General features: G+C 43.9%; 1 protein-coding gene across 1 annotated transcript in view; it reads right to left on the reverse strand.

Annotated features, from left to right (window-relative positions):
- Nucleotides 1–13,379: 13,379 nt before the first annotated feature.
- utrn (utrophin) overlaps nucleotides 13,380–18,307 on the reverse strand; it is a 146,484-nt gene continuing 141,556 nt past the window's right edge. The window contains 2 exon segments of the mRNA XM_071530212.1: nucleotides 13,380–14,987; nucleotides 16,467–16,492. Coding sequence (XP_071386313.1) covers nucleotides 14,979–14,987; nucleotides 16,467–16,492 — 35 coding nt within the window. The 3' untranslated portion in view covers nucleotides 13,380–14,978.

Genomic DNA, 18,307 nt, shown 5'->3' on the forward strand with positions numbered 1-18,307 from the left:
ATCTCTTTAAGCGATTGGCAAATTTGCATGAAAACAATTCCAGGTGTTTATGTAATGCCTCTTTAGAAAATGAAGCTGTGGGTAAAATGTAATAATGTAAGGGGAAATGGAGGGGACGAATGTCAAGCGCCTCTGTCCTGCCCCCTCTTGACTCGCGCGCACATTGCGAGTGATGAAGTGCCTGGAGAAACTGAGACTTGGTATGCCACCGGTGCGCTCAAGACCATCGCATTGTTTCTTTATGCGGCGCATTCACGCTCGCCCTGTTTAAGTGGGTTTGCATGTTCCCGGTGCATTCGAGCGCGAGTTAGGTCGAGTCTGGTTTCAGGGATAAACAGCAGCAGAATACCTTCATTTATACAGTCCACCAGCCCCCAAGAGATCTGTGTTGCAACACAGTGTTACCACGCTATGACTTAGGATCTATTCATGGTCTGTAACCAACAGCGCTCCGAGCTGCTCGTCTATTGCTGTAGATAAAGAATGTCACCTCGCCTTCATTGTCGGAGCATCTGCACACGCACGTTCGCATGCGCACGGCACATTCAAAGAAAGAATTATAAGAATGTCTACATCAGCCAGCCATGACGAGGTTTGACAGGTAATCTTAGGGGAGCGAAGAAAAGGGCATTCAATATGTCTCTCTGTCTTTGCTTCTCCAGGGCCGAGTCTCTGTGTGTATAAATATGAAGATGAGAAATGGATTGGGTCTTGTGGCGTGCGGGGGGCCCAAAGGCCTCGTTCACGGCGGAGACTCGGCACACCTCCCATCATTCTGCGATGAACACCAAGACGTGGAGGAGAGAGAGATTTGTGCCAAAAGATGTGTTTTTTTTTTTTAAAGAAACTTACGATTTACTGCAAGTATGAATTTAATCATTTGTGTCATTTTCATTTAAATAAAGTTGCTTCTCTCTATCTCCAATTGATGTAACTCAATAGCGATTCAACCTATACCCATGAAAGCATTTACATTTGCTTACAATTTGCATTTGATCACAATGCAGCCTCTATGACCTTGTTCAGACATTTTCTCTATTTTTTATTTTCCAAATTACAAACATCTACTACTATTTACTATTTTTTGGTGCAGCTACAGTTAACCGATGTTAAGTCAGCTGTGGCATTGTACATGATATGACTTCTGTCTTCCGGATGCTTTCTCTGTAGAGGCCCATCCTCTGCATGATTAGACAGTCACGATGTGCTATTATATTATGAAGAATAGACCTCAGTTCATGTCCGCGCCCACACAAACAAGAGGGCTAATTTTACAGAGTGAGAAATTGGAGCGAGAGAGAAAAACATCGTTCTATTATTCTCAGTGCCCCTCAGCACTCCACACACACACACCCACACACACACACACGCACACATAAACACACAAACTAGCACGCGTGCACACACTAATGGATACGCCCACACACACACAAGGAAAGTGCAATTCGACAACAACTCATTAGCTCATGGACGTCCTTCTGATTGAGAAGAGGAAGGGGGCGTGTGTGTGTGTGTGTGTGTGTGTGTATGTGTATCCATTCATCTTCGCCCACTGAAATGGGCAGCCAGCTAGCGGGCCTGAGCCCATCACATTAGCATGAAACAGTTGTCGTAGAGCTGGCAGAATGAAGCAGCGGGTTCCCAGCCTCCCAGCACACGCCACACACTGGGCCCCGTCCCGTGCCACTCCACAACCTGGCCGCAAAACAAAAGCAGTACACTAACACAGACACATGCCGGCTTCTTGCACTGCAATACACACAAATGCGGCTTGTGCTGTATCGTGCACACTCAGAAGGCACACACAGTGCCCGAAGTGTGTTTCACTTGGGAGGGGATCAGAGAAAAAAGACAATTTCTCAGTTGGACACTGGAAAGGTACATGCTGCAAAGAGTGTGTGTGTGTGTGTGTGTGTGTGTTTGTGTGTATCTATGCTTTCCTTGTCTGTGTTTGTGTGTGTTTTTTGCTGCGTATGTGTGTGTTTGAGAAAGCACTTCAAAGTGTTTATATGAGCAAGCATGCACAACGACATGTGCATGAAACGTTAAGAGTGTGTGTGTGTGTGTGTGTGTGTGTGTGTGTGTGTGTGTGTGCCAGTGTATATCTCCAGGGCTTTTCCTTCTCTCATTTCCCAGGGTCCCTATTGTTTTGCAGGGAAATGTTCTATTTTTTTCCCCTCCTCAGCCCAGAAAGCGATCAGGAGAATACTGGACAGAATACCAAACGGCCCGAAGACATTATCTCTACACAGCCAGTCACTCCACAGAACAAAAGCTATCCCCTCCATCCCAGAATATCAGGTGTCACCATGACAACCTGCTCTGTGACAGACCCTGTCGTTGGCCGGATTAGCACGGATCAGTGTTAGCCGCTGGCCTGATCGAATTCAACAGGGGTCTCTCATACATTTTGTTGTCTTTGGTAAACAGCGGTTGGTACAGTGTCAGAGAGGGATTATCCCGTACATAGGGAGAGATTAGTCTAAATCAATAATGACCCCACTGTGAGCGTGTTATGGCTACTGGGATCTACCATATAGAGCGGTCCGGTTGTGTTTACCCAGGTTTTGTTTTGACGTCAAGGGGATAAATTGGCTTTTGGAATACAGAGTTAAATCTGTGGATTATTGTGGAACAAATGAGGGGGTTACTCTGTCACTGATGCCCACTGAAAAAACTCACTTTAGGTTGCATGGATTCAATTAGAAATGCCCACTGATGTAACGACGGCCAAATTCCAGTACCGGTTTGACAGATGCACAGAGAGGTGGAGCTAAACTTGATTTTATGATCGTTGGGGAACCAAAAGTATTTTGTAGTTTTGTTGGCCTGTCTTGATATTAGCTATGCCAACTCTAAAATATCTGGCTGTTCCTGCTATCCAGAGACTGTAACGTGGTAAAAAAAAAAACATTGGCTACAACATTAGCCCATTAGCCTTACCTGGAATGGGCTGTCAGGCTAATGTCAGACTGATATCTGGAATGGATATTGGATAATGTCGCCCAGCAACATTTTGGCATTGAGTAGATATGACAGCCTGCACCAACATTAAGAACAGTCGTCTATAGCTGCTACCTCCATCGTTTTGTAAAATCGGGGTGTAAACATATTTCTCATATCAGCTCAAAACAGTTTCCAAAGTTTTTATATGAATTTTTACAATGATATATTATGAAAAGTTTGTGCTTGTTTTGGTTGACATTGAACTTGGCCAATTCCTGTACATCATTGTCCGTCAACTTGCTGAGGAGTGTTATAAAGGATGACATCATGCTATTATAAAATCTCCTTTCTACCTCCTACCTCTTTCATTTTTCCTCCATTGTGAGTGAACCAAACAGATTCTCATTCAAAAGTATCTCAAAGCTTAAAAGAAAACCAAGTCAAAGCCAACCAAAGCTTTCGTTGAGGACAATTTCGTAGCCTCTTGCAAACCACTTGAGGTTACATAAACTGAAAAACTTTCTATCACCCTTAAATGCCACAATTAAACTCCTTTTCTTTAAAAGCTCATCTCAGTTTACAGTGCAGACATTCAACTGATGGTCATATCCAGATCGACTTATAATGCTATGGGTGCCCCTTTTCTCTTAATTTAACAAAATGCCCCTTTCAATCGTATTATTTTATTTTAGGCATTTTCCGAATAGTTAATAAATTGTAGCAATACGAGCGAAAGTATTTGAGCAACTGCAAAACACAAATGAATTGTTTGCACAGTGCTTAGCACCTAGGCTGTTAATGAATCAGTGTAGCTAACTGAAACTTGGACTAAATTGACTATTGCTAGCTAGTTTGATGCTGCTGCTAATATTGACTTTATCAGCCCAGTAGCCCAGATTCTCTCGTTTGCAAACATTATTTTTTCATTTTACATATTATATAGCCCAGTGAGTGGCTGCAAGACGCCCTCGAAAGCAAGAAGGGCGAAAGTAAAAGAGAAAGTAAAGCAGAAGGCAGCTAGAGGGACTCAAGACAACAGGTGAGAGGCAGACTGGGCAGTCAGACGGTGGCAGCTGACTTACCTTCATCATGCAAGGAAAAAAATAGATTTAGTGACTTTATCTTAAAATATATCCAATAAAGATTGTTACATTTTGTTTAGAGTCCTCAGCTTGTACTATAATGACAGAAATATAATAAGATAATTGAGTTTTTATCACTAAGATATATATATATTTTTTATTGTATTTAATATTTAGCACAAGCAGACAGAAATGCAGAGAGATGGGGGGGGGGAAAAGAAGAGGACAGTGAGACAGAAAGACAAGAGATGGAAGCAAATATAACAGATGAGTAAAGTAAAGGGATATAACAACACCGCATTGCTGCACTCCTAAAACACAGAGATTCTTCCACAGACTGTTTGACACTGTAGATGCCCCTTTTTTCATTTGAGCACATGCCCCTGAAGAACTCTCTGCACGTCCCTGTGTGTGAGAGAGAGAGAGAGAGCAGGATCAAGTGGCGCAATGTCAACAGACGGAAAGATGTGAAGTAAGTCTTCAATGAGAAGAGGGAAAGATAAAGGGGTGAGAGAGAGGGAAAGAAATGGAGAGGGAGAGAGAGAGAATGAGGGAGAATGTGAGAGGGAGCAAATGAGAGAGAGAGAGAGGGAGAGAGAGAGACATTAATGCTGTGGATGGATACGGACCATTAGGAGATTGCTGCAATGTTTCCCAATAAGACTCCCAGGGCCGGCTAATTCAGCAGCAACCATTTCCCCTATGTTAGAACACAGGCACAGCGGCTGCATGGTAATCAGCATGCAGAGGAAATGAGGCTCTATCTGCAGAAACACACACACACACACACTCACACACACACACACACACACACACACACACCCACACACACACACACACACACACACACACACATGTTAACACACTTTCTCTCCCTCTCTATCTCACAGACACACACACACACACCTGCTGTCTCAAGGTCATAAACTATTTTTGTCCTCCTCACTTTGTTTCCTTCCCCGCTGCGCTGTTGCTGTTTCTACCATGCATGCTCATAATTAACAATTAACCTTTAATAGACAACGCTTGTCAGTGCACACACTTAACATGTCCATTAGTTTCATATCAGTGCGCAGTTGATATTAGCAGACTGCGCACACTTAATATCTCGCATAATCCAAAGTACACAAAGTCTGACCTTCTAGCTATTGAACAGATGATTAACCTTTATGCTCATTTAGCCTCCGGTTCGCTTCATTACTTGATGAAATTCTAATTACAAAGCCAAAATCGTGTTTCATGAGCCCCAAGAAATCCATATCGGAACTCTCCCTTGAAGACTGTCAGCTAATGTGCAAATTGAATCCATCCAGAAGTTTGTCCTAGTTCACTAGTGGGGACAGAAAACCTTGAACTGGAGTTCAAATGGGGTTTAGGATTTTGCCAGTTCATAGTCTATTGTGAAAAACCTCCTGGCACCCAAAGCTGTGTCAGGAAAAACTCTTGGCCCTCAGTATTTGTCATGTTTTAAAATCCCAAAGCCAAAAGTTGCGCATTATGACTGTTCTAGTATCACAGCAGGAGCCCATATTAAATGGCTCTTCACACTACTGGCTGCTCCAGGATCCAGAGGATGACTGGGAATTCTCCAAAGCAGATGGTGTTTTCAATAGTTAAAGCCTGAACACATCATATCTCCCAGAGAATACACAAAAGAACTCACAAACCCTACACACTTGTACGCGTCAACAATATGCACAGCCGCAACTGCACAAAGCTCCCTCTGTTTGAAGCAATGTATGTTGACATGCACACACACACACACACACACACACACACGCTCACAGCCAGGTATAGACGCACTCACACGGGGTCGCATATGTTGATCATCTGGCAGTAAACAGGTTATTGTTATATTTAGCTGTTTGCTCCACTTTGGCACTTTGGCTTGTCCCTCGTCAGCAGAAAGCAGAGCGTGTGCGGAGAAGACGAGGCTGGCAGCTCCGGTTCAACAGATGCCAGCACACAGCTTCTATTGTTCACTTGAGGATTTAGGAACAAAAAAATTGTGTCATGTCGTGTCATCCCGAGCCTTTTCCTGTGAAAAGGATAACCTGCTTTCTAACCGCAATCTGTAGCACCGACAGAAGCCTAATTGTCAGCTAATTCTCAGTAAAAGTACTGTGATGACGGAGAGGGAGAGGAGCCGCAGAGAGGGCCTCGGATAAGGAGCGATCAAGAAGCCCGATTGGTTTCAGCTTCAGCAACATATTTTGAGGGGTGGGAAAAGTGGGGCATCACTTTTCCCGGCAGCTGTTGTCAGCCATGAATAATGAAATACAGACATGAAGAAGGAGTGAGAGGGTAAAATTGAGAAACTGAGATTCCATTCATGAGATTTTCCATTTTATTTTGAAGGCGCGCATCCTGCTGGTTATCCCTCGCCTCTCTGTAGGAGAACAGACAGAAAACAGATATCATATGGCCTAGAGAATATTATAGAATAATACAGAGAATATTTTACCCCCCCAGAGCTGGAAAGCAGAGATCCAAAACTAATGTGTGACATCTCACTGATGTGTACTGAGAATAACGTTGCAGGTTTACCCGTTGTTTGTCTGAACTTTTACATCCAAATCAACTTTATATGATAATAATCTTGAGCCAGAAAATGTACCATGATCCTGAAAACATCCTCCTGGGGTGTCACAGTCATTTTTCCATCTCCTGAAGCTCTATGGAGCTTTATATTGTTGCGGCAACATACATTAAGCAGCAGAACACCATCCCTTACTATGGGAGACAGTAATCTGGTGCAGGCTGAACCATGGTGGAGCATAAAGATATTAGAATAACATATTTAAAGGCTGAATTTTTGTGGAATTGATCTGTAAGGGACCTACAGCTGGGATGGTGAATTGGAGGAAACGCTCTGTGAGGTTATATTGTCTATGAAAACCAGATGGAGCGTGATCTAGGTCATCAACCTGATTAGCAAGCAATACAGGGAGACAGAGAGGGACCGTAGCAGGGAGAGAGGAGGAAAACGTGAGCGAGAGAAGTAGACCAACAATTACAAAGAAGACAAAGGGAAGGAGCGAGGCGGTGTGAGGAAAAGAGGGGAAGAAAGAGTGAGAGGGAAGCTTTCGATTTTAGCGAGAGCAGAGAACGGAAAGACTTGGAAAAAGGCCGCTCCACATCGGCAGAGAGAGTGTGGGAGAAGAGGAAGAACAAGAAAAAAAAGAAAAAGAAGAAGAATGGCAAGAAGAACAAGAGGAAGAACAAGAACAAGAAGGCAAACACAGATTGACAAGCGGTTTAGCACCTCAGGTTGAACTACCAGACAGGAGGATCATTGAAAACTGACAGCTACAGCGCTCAGACAGAATGCCTGGAAGAGCCAATTAGAGAAAATGAAAACAATGAAGGGTGATGATGGATAGCTCCTGTATTCATGAATGGATAATTAAAAGGATTGCTCATGCAGTTATTACAGAAAACTCAAGTGGAAGACTGTCTCTGTCTCGGCTCACATAATACAAAGCCGGGAATGTGAGTGATTTAAGTGTTCAGTCACCCACAATAGGACTGATTAAGATTGGCTTAATCAGTCAAACCTCAGCTTGAGCCTCCACTTCTCCTTTCTCTTCCTCTTTTGCTTCAATCCCTTTGTTGTTTCCACTTAAAGTATTCATTCCTGCTTTCCTTTTGTTTTATCTTCTCCCGTTTTGTGCAGTTTTTCTCTTCAGTTTTGTTCCTATCCTGGTTTCACACGCACATCCACACTGTTGCTGTTGGGTGAAAACCTTGTATCTCAACAGCCTTGTTTTCGACCATCATGCATTTTTGAGTTCATCCAAAGGGTTTTGAAAGGTATTTCCTAATTTTTTCAACCCGTAGAGAACCATGGAATCCTTCAATCGAAGTTAAAACACACACACACACACACACATATACAAGTGAAATGAGCCCCTCAAACCATTCTTACACTAAACACATACATATATATTTCACATAATTTATACATAATCTCCCTGGTTTCTCTTGTTTGTAGCTTAGTTGCTTGTTGCTGTGACACCTGACAACTCCCCTGCCTCCCTTCAGTCGCTCCACTGGATTAAACTGGCTCCTTTAACGCCTCTGCAAGTTGAGTTTTGATCATTAGCACCCTATTTGTCAAAAAGAATATGTCTGTTTTGAGAAGAGCTGGGGGCAGAGCCTGATCCTGTAGGGCCCTGTCCCTCTGGATCAACTTTCCTGCTCTTGTCAGGGTACCAGACGCTCTCTCAGCATGTAAATCCAGACTCAAGACCCATTTATTCAGCACCAGCTATTCTACAACCTACCTTGACTCTCAGCTGCTGGCTGTCATCCACTCATTCTGCACACACACACACACACACACACACACACAGACACAGACACAGACACACACACACACGTGTGCACAAGCTCCGGCCCTGTTTCTTGGAGTTCTGCCTCTTATGATTATCTGTGTTTTTCTTTCTGCAAAGCACTTTGTGATGAAGCTGCACTGTATGTGAAAAGCGAAATAAACTCGACAAGTTGTTCTGGAGAAGCACATGGGTTTTCTACAGAGAACCATCAAGAAGACAGATGAGACACCTCATACACACATCCGCGGGGTAAATTGGAGCGCGTACCAGAACCTGTCATGTCACACCCCCCTGGCACGGAGGTGTGATCAGCATTGGATTTGTTACTGGCACACGCGTGGCTGAAATAGGAAAATAAGGAGTGTGATGTAATGCCAAGGCTTCAATCACCCTTGTTGGGAACATTTTCTGAAAATGGCTGCGAGCAAAACACCTGGGAGCACATTTAGCACATTTTAGCATGCAAAATGCTGCAAATGTTTTCAGCCCCATTTACACATCAGAATATCATCTGCATACCAGACAGCTATTATCATGCAAAACGCAGAGGTGGACACTAGAATTGTTAATACTTATCTTTCCCGTTGAATTCAGAAGACCCTTTTCGCCCCCTCCCCTGAAAAAATATGGACCACAGAAGTCCAGCTCACATTTTTCTTTCAGCAATCCATCTCGAACTCCTAAAAAAGAGCAACCAGTTCTATTTGAACTTGCTTGTGTCTGTGTTTACTATATTAAGCCCATTGGCTCACACTGGTGCTGCGGCAGCAGGGCTCTCAGCACTGCGACCGAGAATGATCTTTTAATCTTTAGTGTTTCTCATGCACAATCTGCAGGGATCACAAAGTGTTGCGTCTGCTGGAACCCGTCAGCCACGGTGGTGTGATCAGCATTGGATTTGCACTGGCAGACAGGTGTTTTTTTTTAATTGAGGGGTCTGAGGAAAACACCTGTGACACAGCACATTTCGTCGCAACTTTCCAACTCCATTTATACTCTGAAATATCATATGCATATCAAAAAGCTATTATGCACATTATGCACAAAATGGAGATTGATTTTATGACTTTTTTCCTATGCAAAAAAACAAACACACAAAGGTCCAGTTCACTTTCTCACTTTCTCCTCTTTCTCCTCCGGCCCATACAAAATGAGCATCAAATTTCATTAGAGCCTGCTTGTTTCTGTGTTTACAAGCGGCCTGATTGGCTCACGCCGACGGTGCGGCAGCGGGGCTCTCAGCACCGTGACCAAGAATGCCAATGACCTGACCGCAGCTAATGGTCCATACTGTAATGAAACTGGGAAGGTACTGACTGATTCCCCGCACACCTCCCACTGCTCCCATTCTGACACACCGATTTCTGTTTGTCTCCCTCCATTAGGCCCGGGCCCAGACCGGGCATCAGGAATGAGGCTGTGGCATGGAGGTGTGGGGCGGGACGGTAAATAGTGTCAGTAAGCTCGGTGCATTAGTCGTGGCCATGGGGCGAGAGGGCTGAAGGGATATGAGAGAGAGAGAGAGAGAGAGGGAGAGAGAGAGAGAGAGAGACGGCACAATGCATGAATGAGTATCTGTGTGTGTGTCTCTTTATAGCAGGTTCACAGAAGGTGATGTACAGTAAGTGCAAAGAGGCGTGATGAATGTGAGCATGATGGCCTGCCGCTAATGACTGCCTTGAAGTATGAATCAAAGAGCGTAAAGGAGACCGGTGGATGATAACACAACGATGACAATACTGCCAAAAAAAGAAGGAAAGAAAAACGAGTAATGAGTGAAAGAAAATATGTGGGAAAAACATGGGAAAGTGGAATAAGAGGCACATGGAAAGTTGTGGATAGACTCTTTCATAATAGACCTGGCTGTTAATGAAGTACATTAAAGTGAGAGGCTATAAGATAGAACTGTTTTTCGTTTAAGGCCCACAGGAAAATAAAAATGCTGATGCTGCAGTATGGGACAAATGCCCAGGATATTCCCTACAGCATGCACAGTGGAAGCTTCCCACTGCAGGCCAATGCCTAGCCAGAGGCCCAGTACTGTTAGCGACTTAAAACTAATTGTCATAGAGAGAGCTAATGATGTCGCCAATGCTAACTTGGTGTGTGTGGTCAGCATATTCTGGAGATCTGGAGTGCAGTGAGGGCAATAAACTTTACAAGATAACTGTAAGCGCTGTGAGGGAACTGTTAAAACTCTGCAGCTTATTAGGATACAAGTTTAGCTCACGATTTGTTTTTAACATTAATGTAACATTTTTTGTGGAGGAGCACTAGTGTCAGCATAACAGAGATTCAACTGCTAACAAATAATGGAAATGAATACAGAAACTGCCTCGTCTCGGTCTGTTTTTTCACTGCTTCTCCCCTCCGGGCTGCTCGCCTCTCACCCATCTGACTCTCTCTCTCTCTATCGCTCCCTGCCTCCATCTCTCAGGGGTCCAGCCTGTATCCCGTACCCCGGACCGATCCTGCGGTGTCCTGCCTGCCTCCTCCTCCTCTACATCTGTTCCCTGTCCTTCCTGTGTGCCAGGGGGCAGCTCTCAGCCAAGACACCCTTACCCACCGGCACCGGCTCTGCCGCTGCCTGCCAAGGATCTGATCAAAGGGGACAGCTGTCGAACGGATCGCCGTGCCAGCCAGCACTGCTACATGAATGAGAAAAGGGCAGAGGAGGGAGAGGGGGTGAGCGGGGTGGGGGGGATAAACACCCAGCACCATCACCCACTGCCACCCCATCCTAGATATACAGAAAGATGCGGACAGCCGAGGGAGTGGAGGCAAAAGCCTGGAGGGATCGCTCTATTCTGTTTTTTTACCGAGAGCAAAGAGAATTTGTGACAGCAGATGTTGATGCTCAGAGGAATAGAGGGACGAGAGGAGGAGGGAATTAAATAGATCAGATATTGTTTGCATCAGAAGTTCATACGCAGGGTGAGAGAGATGCCGCACTCCTGTTTAGCTCTGCATGTAGAGGACAGCGCTAACAGTACCAGGGTTGAGGTTTGATTGCAAGCACCCAAGGTACTGTAAAGTAGTACATGATGATATGTACTGTGTGTCCACCTGAGGTCAAACCCCTTGTCAGCAAGCATCCGTTCTGCTGCAGAATCCTTGAGCAAGATGCAGAATCCCAACCAGCTCCAGAGATGCTGTTCTGTAGCTGAGCCTGACCTTTGCCCTCCCTGTGGATGGGGGGGGGGGGGGGCTGTGTTTGCGTTGTGCTGCAGAATGCTAATGTTTACAGCCTGATGCATTAAGTATTGCTTACCTCATCTGCAGGATTAAAATACATGAGGGCATTTTACTGATGACAAACGCTGTCTTGTTAAGTTTTAAATGAGTATATTAGATTGCTACTGTGATTAAACCACATTCTCTTACACATATAATTGGGTATGAATGTTAATAACAATACCAGTGTGCTTCTCTTACTGGTCCCACAGCATAAAGCCTGAGCGCTCCCTCCCCTTGGGTACGCCACTTTATGACTTCCAAACTTATTTGTCTTTACAAACGAGCTGATTCCTGAGGTGCATTACAGAAGGGGGGGCGGTGGGCTAATTGAGGCACCCCAGGGAACCCAGAGGATGTGAGCACACTGTCTATAAGGACTCTGAATATGTATCCCTGGATCCAATTAGGGTGCACTACAACTAGGCTGCTGTTGCATTATTGAAGCGTGTTATGGGACGGCTGGACCATGGCATGACAGGGAGCGCTATTAGGAGAAAACTTGTCCAGCATGCAAAAGCTTTTTTAACTAATTAATTTGTGTTGAATTCACACAGGCGTCACAACAAAGAGATTAAGGAGATGATTCGGGGGTGACATCAGAGACATTTACTCCTCCTTCTCTCTTGTCACTGAGCTGGAAGGAATAGGGGAAAGAGGGAAACAGGGTAAAGTTACTATTCCACTATGATGTGTTTGCTTATTTAATTTTGTGATGGTCTTGATGTAAGAAAAGAGGAAGGAAGGGTGAACGAAAGGAAGGAAAGAGGGTAGGGGGAAAGGTTAGGAAGCAAGGAGCCGTTAAAGGAAGGAAACAACAAAACATGAGTGTGTTGCAATCTAATAAGTGCAGATTTAAGAGCAGAGGCAATTTCCTGCTGCAGCATAATTCAATCTGACCAGAATCTGACAGGCTGCAAAAATTTTGCACCATTAAATCACTCAGTCAGATTTAATTTATGATCAGCAACAGAACCGTGGTGAATCTCTTTCCGAAAACATTAATCGAACATCAAGTAATCTTTAAGAAAGGCTGGGATAATGAATGCATCCAGCCACAAGTGAGTAATGCTGCTGGGATGGAAAACTGGGTGTGAAGGGCTGGAGAACTTGGGCGAAGGAGGCTGGTGCGCTCCCTAATTACCTTTCATCATTCATTTGCAGTTCTCAGTTCCGCCTCAGCATGCTCACAGCAAACACACAATAATGATACAACCTCTCGCTGTGTGATCAATTCCTTTGATAAATAATAATGATAAAGTCTGGGCTGGACGACACTGCAGAGTTTGCCGGTAATGAGGCCTATTTTCTTCATACCAGGTATGGGCGTACGAGATGCTTTTAAATGCAGGGCAATCACTGCATATGAGATGACTCTAAGCAGGAGGTATGAGTTTCTGATTATATTAATGTTTGTTATTTATGAAATCCTTTGAGGTGATACGTTTATGTTACCTTGAAATATGTATTGCATCAATCTACCATGACAGTCCTAACAATGCACATGGTAATAAACAGAGCAGACAGCATTAAGTTTGATTTTTATCACAGTGGTTGGCGGCTTGTCGCTCAATCAAATGCAAAGTGTAATTTGTATTTATGCAAAATATATACAGTGCCATACAAGGCCTATTGGTGGTGTAGAGCTGTAGTTGGTGTTATAATATTGTAGACTTACCTGTAAGTCTGATATTAGACAATTAAATATCACTTTTTTGACAAAGTAGAGATCCATGCTTTCAAAAGTATGAAAATAACAAATGTGCAGAGAGGATGCGTACTTGTTATAAAAATTTTATTTAGAATAAAACAACGTAGCCATATTACACGTAGTGTGGTCAATCTATTCTACATACCTCTGGAGAAACGACACAGTTCTGCCATGGTACGGTTCATCATGACTGTAATCATGATAGTTATCATCGTCATCAAAATCACCATCATCATTAACATCATCATCATCAATCCACAGTCGGAGGAGGTTATAGTAGTGTTGTTAAATCTCACAAGTTTTACAGGATAGCATATAGCACAACAACACAACGCAGTGAGGGACCAGTGCTAGAAGGCCAGTGGAAAAACCAACAACAGATAAAAGTATAATACTCATCATAACGGGCGGCTAGCTTCAGCAGGCCACAGACCCATTGTGGTACAGTAATAGGAATTCTGTTTTTTTTTTACTTGGTATCTCCTCGTTGCAGTGTACATCAATACAGTAAGCACAAGCTTAAAATGCTAAACCAGGTTGTTCATATTCTGTGTATGATCACGAGTTAATTGTTCAGTTGAAACAAGTTTACGGACCACGCAAACAAAACTGTGTCTATGAGTCTGAGGTAGCAAGGCAATCATGGCTTTCTTCTGATTTTCAAACATAGATCTTTTTTAAAAACAAAAAAACAAAACTATTCTACAAGATGACTGCGGGCCTGTTACGAACCCAAATTCAGAACAGCTTTAGATTCAAATTAAATCTATATTTTGCAAAACCTCTCTCCTTTATACACTTTATCCAACTTTAATTTATCAACTGTTATCTCTGTCTTCCACACGTGGAATGACAAACTGTATAGGCACAGAAGGGGTTAAGTTTACATTAACAAATCGTGGTCGGCACGACAGAGTCATATCAATGCTTTAAAGGGGAACTTGACATCAAGCATGCTACAAGATAGATCTTCCAAACAGAACAGATGCTGTGAGGGGTGACACACAGTCTACATTGTGAAAATTAATATTGGAGCCACTATGGGTGGCCAGAAACTATGGGTGCTCCCCAAATGGGAACAAAATCTGTGGCTGTGTCCCTTAATGACAGCGATTGGGGGGGGGGGGGCTGGGAGGTAAAAAGCAGAAGATAGCAGTGGAATGACAAAACAAAAAAAATGTAACAGTTTAATTCCCAGTGAAAGCAGAACTAAACAAGAACAAAACATAAATCCCACACCACCCTCTGAACAACAAAAAGCATTATTTTACTATACAAAGCCCGGAACCCAAATACTCATCCGAATATCCAAACAAATCACTGACAAATGTTTAACCGACTTCAGGTACAATCTACAGTTCATAAAATGTACAGTTTGCATAGTACAAGACGACAAGGTGGTAATAGTAGCAAAGTTGCCTGGTCCTGTGTGTCTTTGGGATTGAGGGTGGGATCTCTGGCTAGAGGGAGGGGGGGGGGGGGTCTCCATCTGTCCTCTGGTATTGGTTTAGGGGGTGTGGGAGTAGGGGGGGAGTTGTGTGTTTGGGAATGCTCCTGCCTCTTCAGACACTTTCTGTGCATGCACACACACATACATACACGCACGCACACACACACACACACACACACACACACACACACACGCACCGTCCTCTGTGGTGACTGTCCTCACATCACCTGCAAAACCAAGAGGAACATGAGATCATCAGTGTACAAAATATAAAAATTTGCAAACAAAAGTGCATACACATTCCCCAACACAACCGCAAAACGATCACCTGGGTGGAAACACACAAACTAAATGCTCTTCAAGTATTTAATGCAAAGATCCTACAGCTACGGTGCGCTCAGGGTGCGTTCGGGGGATTGGAGTTGGAGACCCATTGAAAACAACTACGCCTCTGCGTTGGTTTGGTTGGTGCAACGCTTTCCAAGTGCTGCAGGTGAAGCTGCCTCATTTCTCTTCATCAAGACATCACTGCGGGGAAATATCAGAGGTTCTCAAAAAGTAATCGGGTTTGAAAGCTGGTAAATGGACTGCGGTCCCTCAAGCCTGTTACAGTCCATTAGGAGCGTGGTGTGGAGAAAAGGCAGCAGGTGGGCACGGATGATTCAGGGGAGTTTTTACATAACGTTAGTTGTCTTCTTAGAAAACTAACTAGGCACTCAAAAACTATTCACCCGTAAAAACCCAACAGAAACCGTATGAAATGGTGTTAGATAAGGACAGTGAAAAAAGGGGAGGGGTGAATGAATGACTCGTTAAAATGAATAAAGGCTGGAAAGAGCAGTACATATTTTTTTTCCCCCCATGCGCTGAATACAAAGTGCATATTACAAGCACATAAATATCAAACTTGACCTGACTTTAATTAAATTAGCAGGGGGAAAAAAGGCTCATAGTGACAATTTAGGCTGTAATGGTCATCAAAGAGGGAAGTAAAAATCCAACGGAAATATGTGGCAGTTACGAAAAAGAAGCCACCAAAAATGGATTCATAGCAAATAAACAGTTTAACTGGCGTGTAACGGCATTAGCTGAGTGTGGAAGAGACGGGTCTGTGCAGTTTAAAGAGAGAGTGAGAGAAAGGGGGAGGGGGAGTGTGTGTGTGTGTGTGTGCACAAGAGTCGGGATGGGAGGGGGGGGGTAAACAATTACAGTGGGAACAGGTCAGTGACAACAGCTTTTGCAGCACCTCTGTCCCGAAATGCACCTTGGCCTCCGACAGAGGGATGAGAGGAGGCGCTAATGGCACTCCCCAGAGACCCATTAGCTGTCTCTTTCACACAGGCCACCAAACATGGAGAGCCGGGGCAGGTGGAGGTTGGACGGAGGGGAGCGCTCCTCTGGCAGCAGCTGTAATTACCTCTAAAATGCCGCTCTGCTCCGACTGCGCTCACCTTTACAAATTACTCAACCCTCTCAGATTGGATGGAGACACAGATGCACACAGAGGAGCGCGAAGAAACAAAACAAAACAGGAACCATCGTACTAGCTGAATACACACTCGTAGATTCCAGTCCTGACTTCTGCATACTGTATGTAGTAATCTTAAAAGGCATAAAGAGACACTGGCAGCATCCAGTATGTTTTACTCAGCTGATTTAGATTCTTACTGTTGTTTATCTGAAAGTGTGGAAGGAGCTCATCTTACCTGTGGTCTCGAGGAGAGGCTTGAGGCTACAGGAGAAAAGACAATAGAGTAGTTAAGGATTTGCACTCCATAGTTCATCTCTCTTTCATAAAGTCTATACTATCACCCCATGGGTCCCCTCCCACACACACACATGCACACACACACTCGGTCCTGTACCGCTCAGTCTCTGTGCCTCGGAGCCGAGCGGCAGCCTAATGCTAATAACCCAGCAGCCTCTGCCAGATTAGAATGGATTTTTAACTAAACTCCTCAAAGGAGTTTCGACACCAAAAATTCGAACGCAATTTAAAGTCGGCGAGCTCTAATTCGCTACTCAAACATTTTTATTTATTTTTTTTATTTGATGAACATCCCCAGCGGTAGCTATTCTTTCAATGCCTGCCAAACAGAGCAATGAGTCTAAGGTTTTTCCTGATCATATCAAATACCGAATATAAATAATAAGAAAAACAAAAATCTCAAGGCTGTATTTAAAATCTGTGTCTGAGAGTTTGTCATCAGCTAACAGCGATCAACACCAGCACATCACATTGCAAAGTAACCTGCATGTATCACAGACTGTAATATTACATACAAATAATGCACTTATCATCATCATCATCATCTTTTCAATGATATGCATGACAGGACAGCACACACACACACACACACACACACACACACACTCTACCTCTCCACACACACACAGAAACAGAGACAGACACACAAACACTCACACACACAAAGCTGGATGACAAGATGAGGAAAAAGGAAGAAGAAAGGATGCAGAGCAGGAGTGTGTGAGGTGGCAGAGGAGGGAGTGGAGGGCAGCAGAAGACAGAGGGAGGGAAAAGTGAAGGACTGATGACAGAATGATGCGGGGACAATCAGAAGGTGGAAGATGAGTCTATTGGAAATTGTTGATGCTTAGATGACGTCGATTGTCCGGGATTGTACCACTGTTTCTCCCCTCTGAAATGTTGTGACTTTTTCTGAAATTTTCTATTATTTATGGGGTTTTTTTGTTTATTGTTGCTCTGCCTTGCTGCCTTGCTGCCTTGGCCAGGTCGCCCTTGTAGAACACGTCCCAGATCTCAATGGGGAGTAACTCGGATAAATAATACAACAATAAAAATAAAAATAAAAAGAAGGAATGCAAGAGGATCTAGGGAGAGGAGAACAGGGGATTTTAAAAAGAAGTGGTTTGTTTAGGGGGAAAGAACTTGTGCAAGTTCTAGTTGTGCAGGTCGATATGTTGCTTACTTTATTATACTTTGTTCACCTAAATCCTGGAAAACATGATGGCCATTGTTTTGGGGGGGGGGGTTCGGCCACTTCACACCCGTTCGCCTATGCAAGCCTATACATTGAGCCAGCTGTTCTCAAACATGAGAACATGTCATGGACTCCCAAATACTGTACTATAGATACACATTTGGCCACGGACACCCATTTTGAGATTTTGAACCAGGGACACCCATATTGGAAGATTGCTGCTCTTGTTGATTTTGAATCGAAAACTGTCTAAACTGTAAGTGGGGAGATAACAGAGGGGAGAGTGAAACCTGTAATTACAATAGTCATTCTCTAATTGGGGTAAAACCTAGTGAATGAAATGACAGTGAAATTAAACAATTCCTAATTTTGCTGGAGACCCCCTGCAGCCCCCTCCAGGAACCTTGGGGGCCCCTGGACCGCACTTTGAGTCCCAGTGCATTGAGCTGTGTGGAGCAAGGATCATTCTATTCCTGAATTACACCCATTTCCCAGTTTTTGGACAGACGTGCGATTGCCCACTTCACACATCTCGCAGACTACGCATGAATTTTCCCCAGGAAGGAAAAAACAGTAGGAAGAGT

The sequence above is a fragment of the Centroberyx affinis genome, unplaced genomic scaffold, assembly GCF_046629955.1.
Source record: "Centroberyx affinis isolate AG114_WGS23_722 - 3 ecotype Tasmania unplaced genomic scaffold, CSIRO-AGI_Caff_v1 ptg001901l_1, whole genome shotgun sequence".
Taxonomy (NCBI): Eukaryota; Metazoa; Chordata; class Actinopteri; order Beryciformes; family Berycidae; genus Centroberyx; species Centroberyx affinis.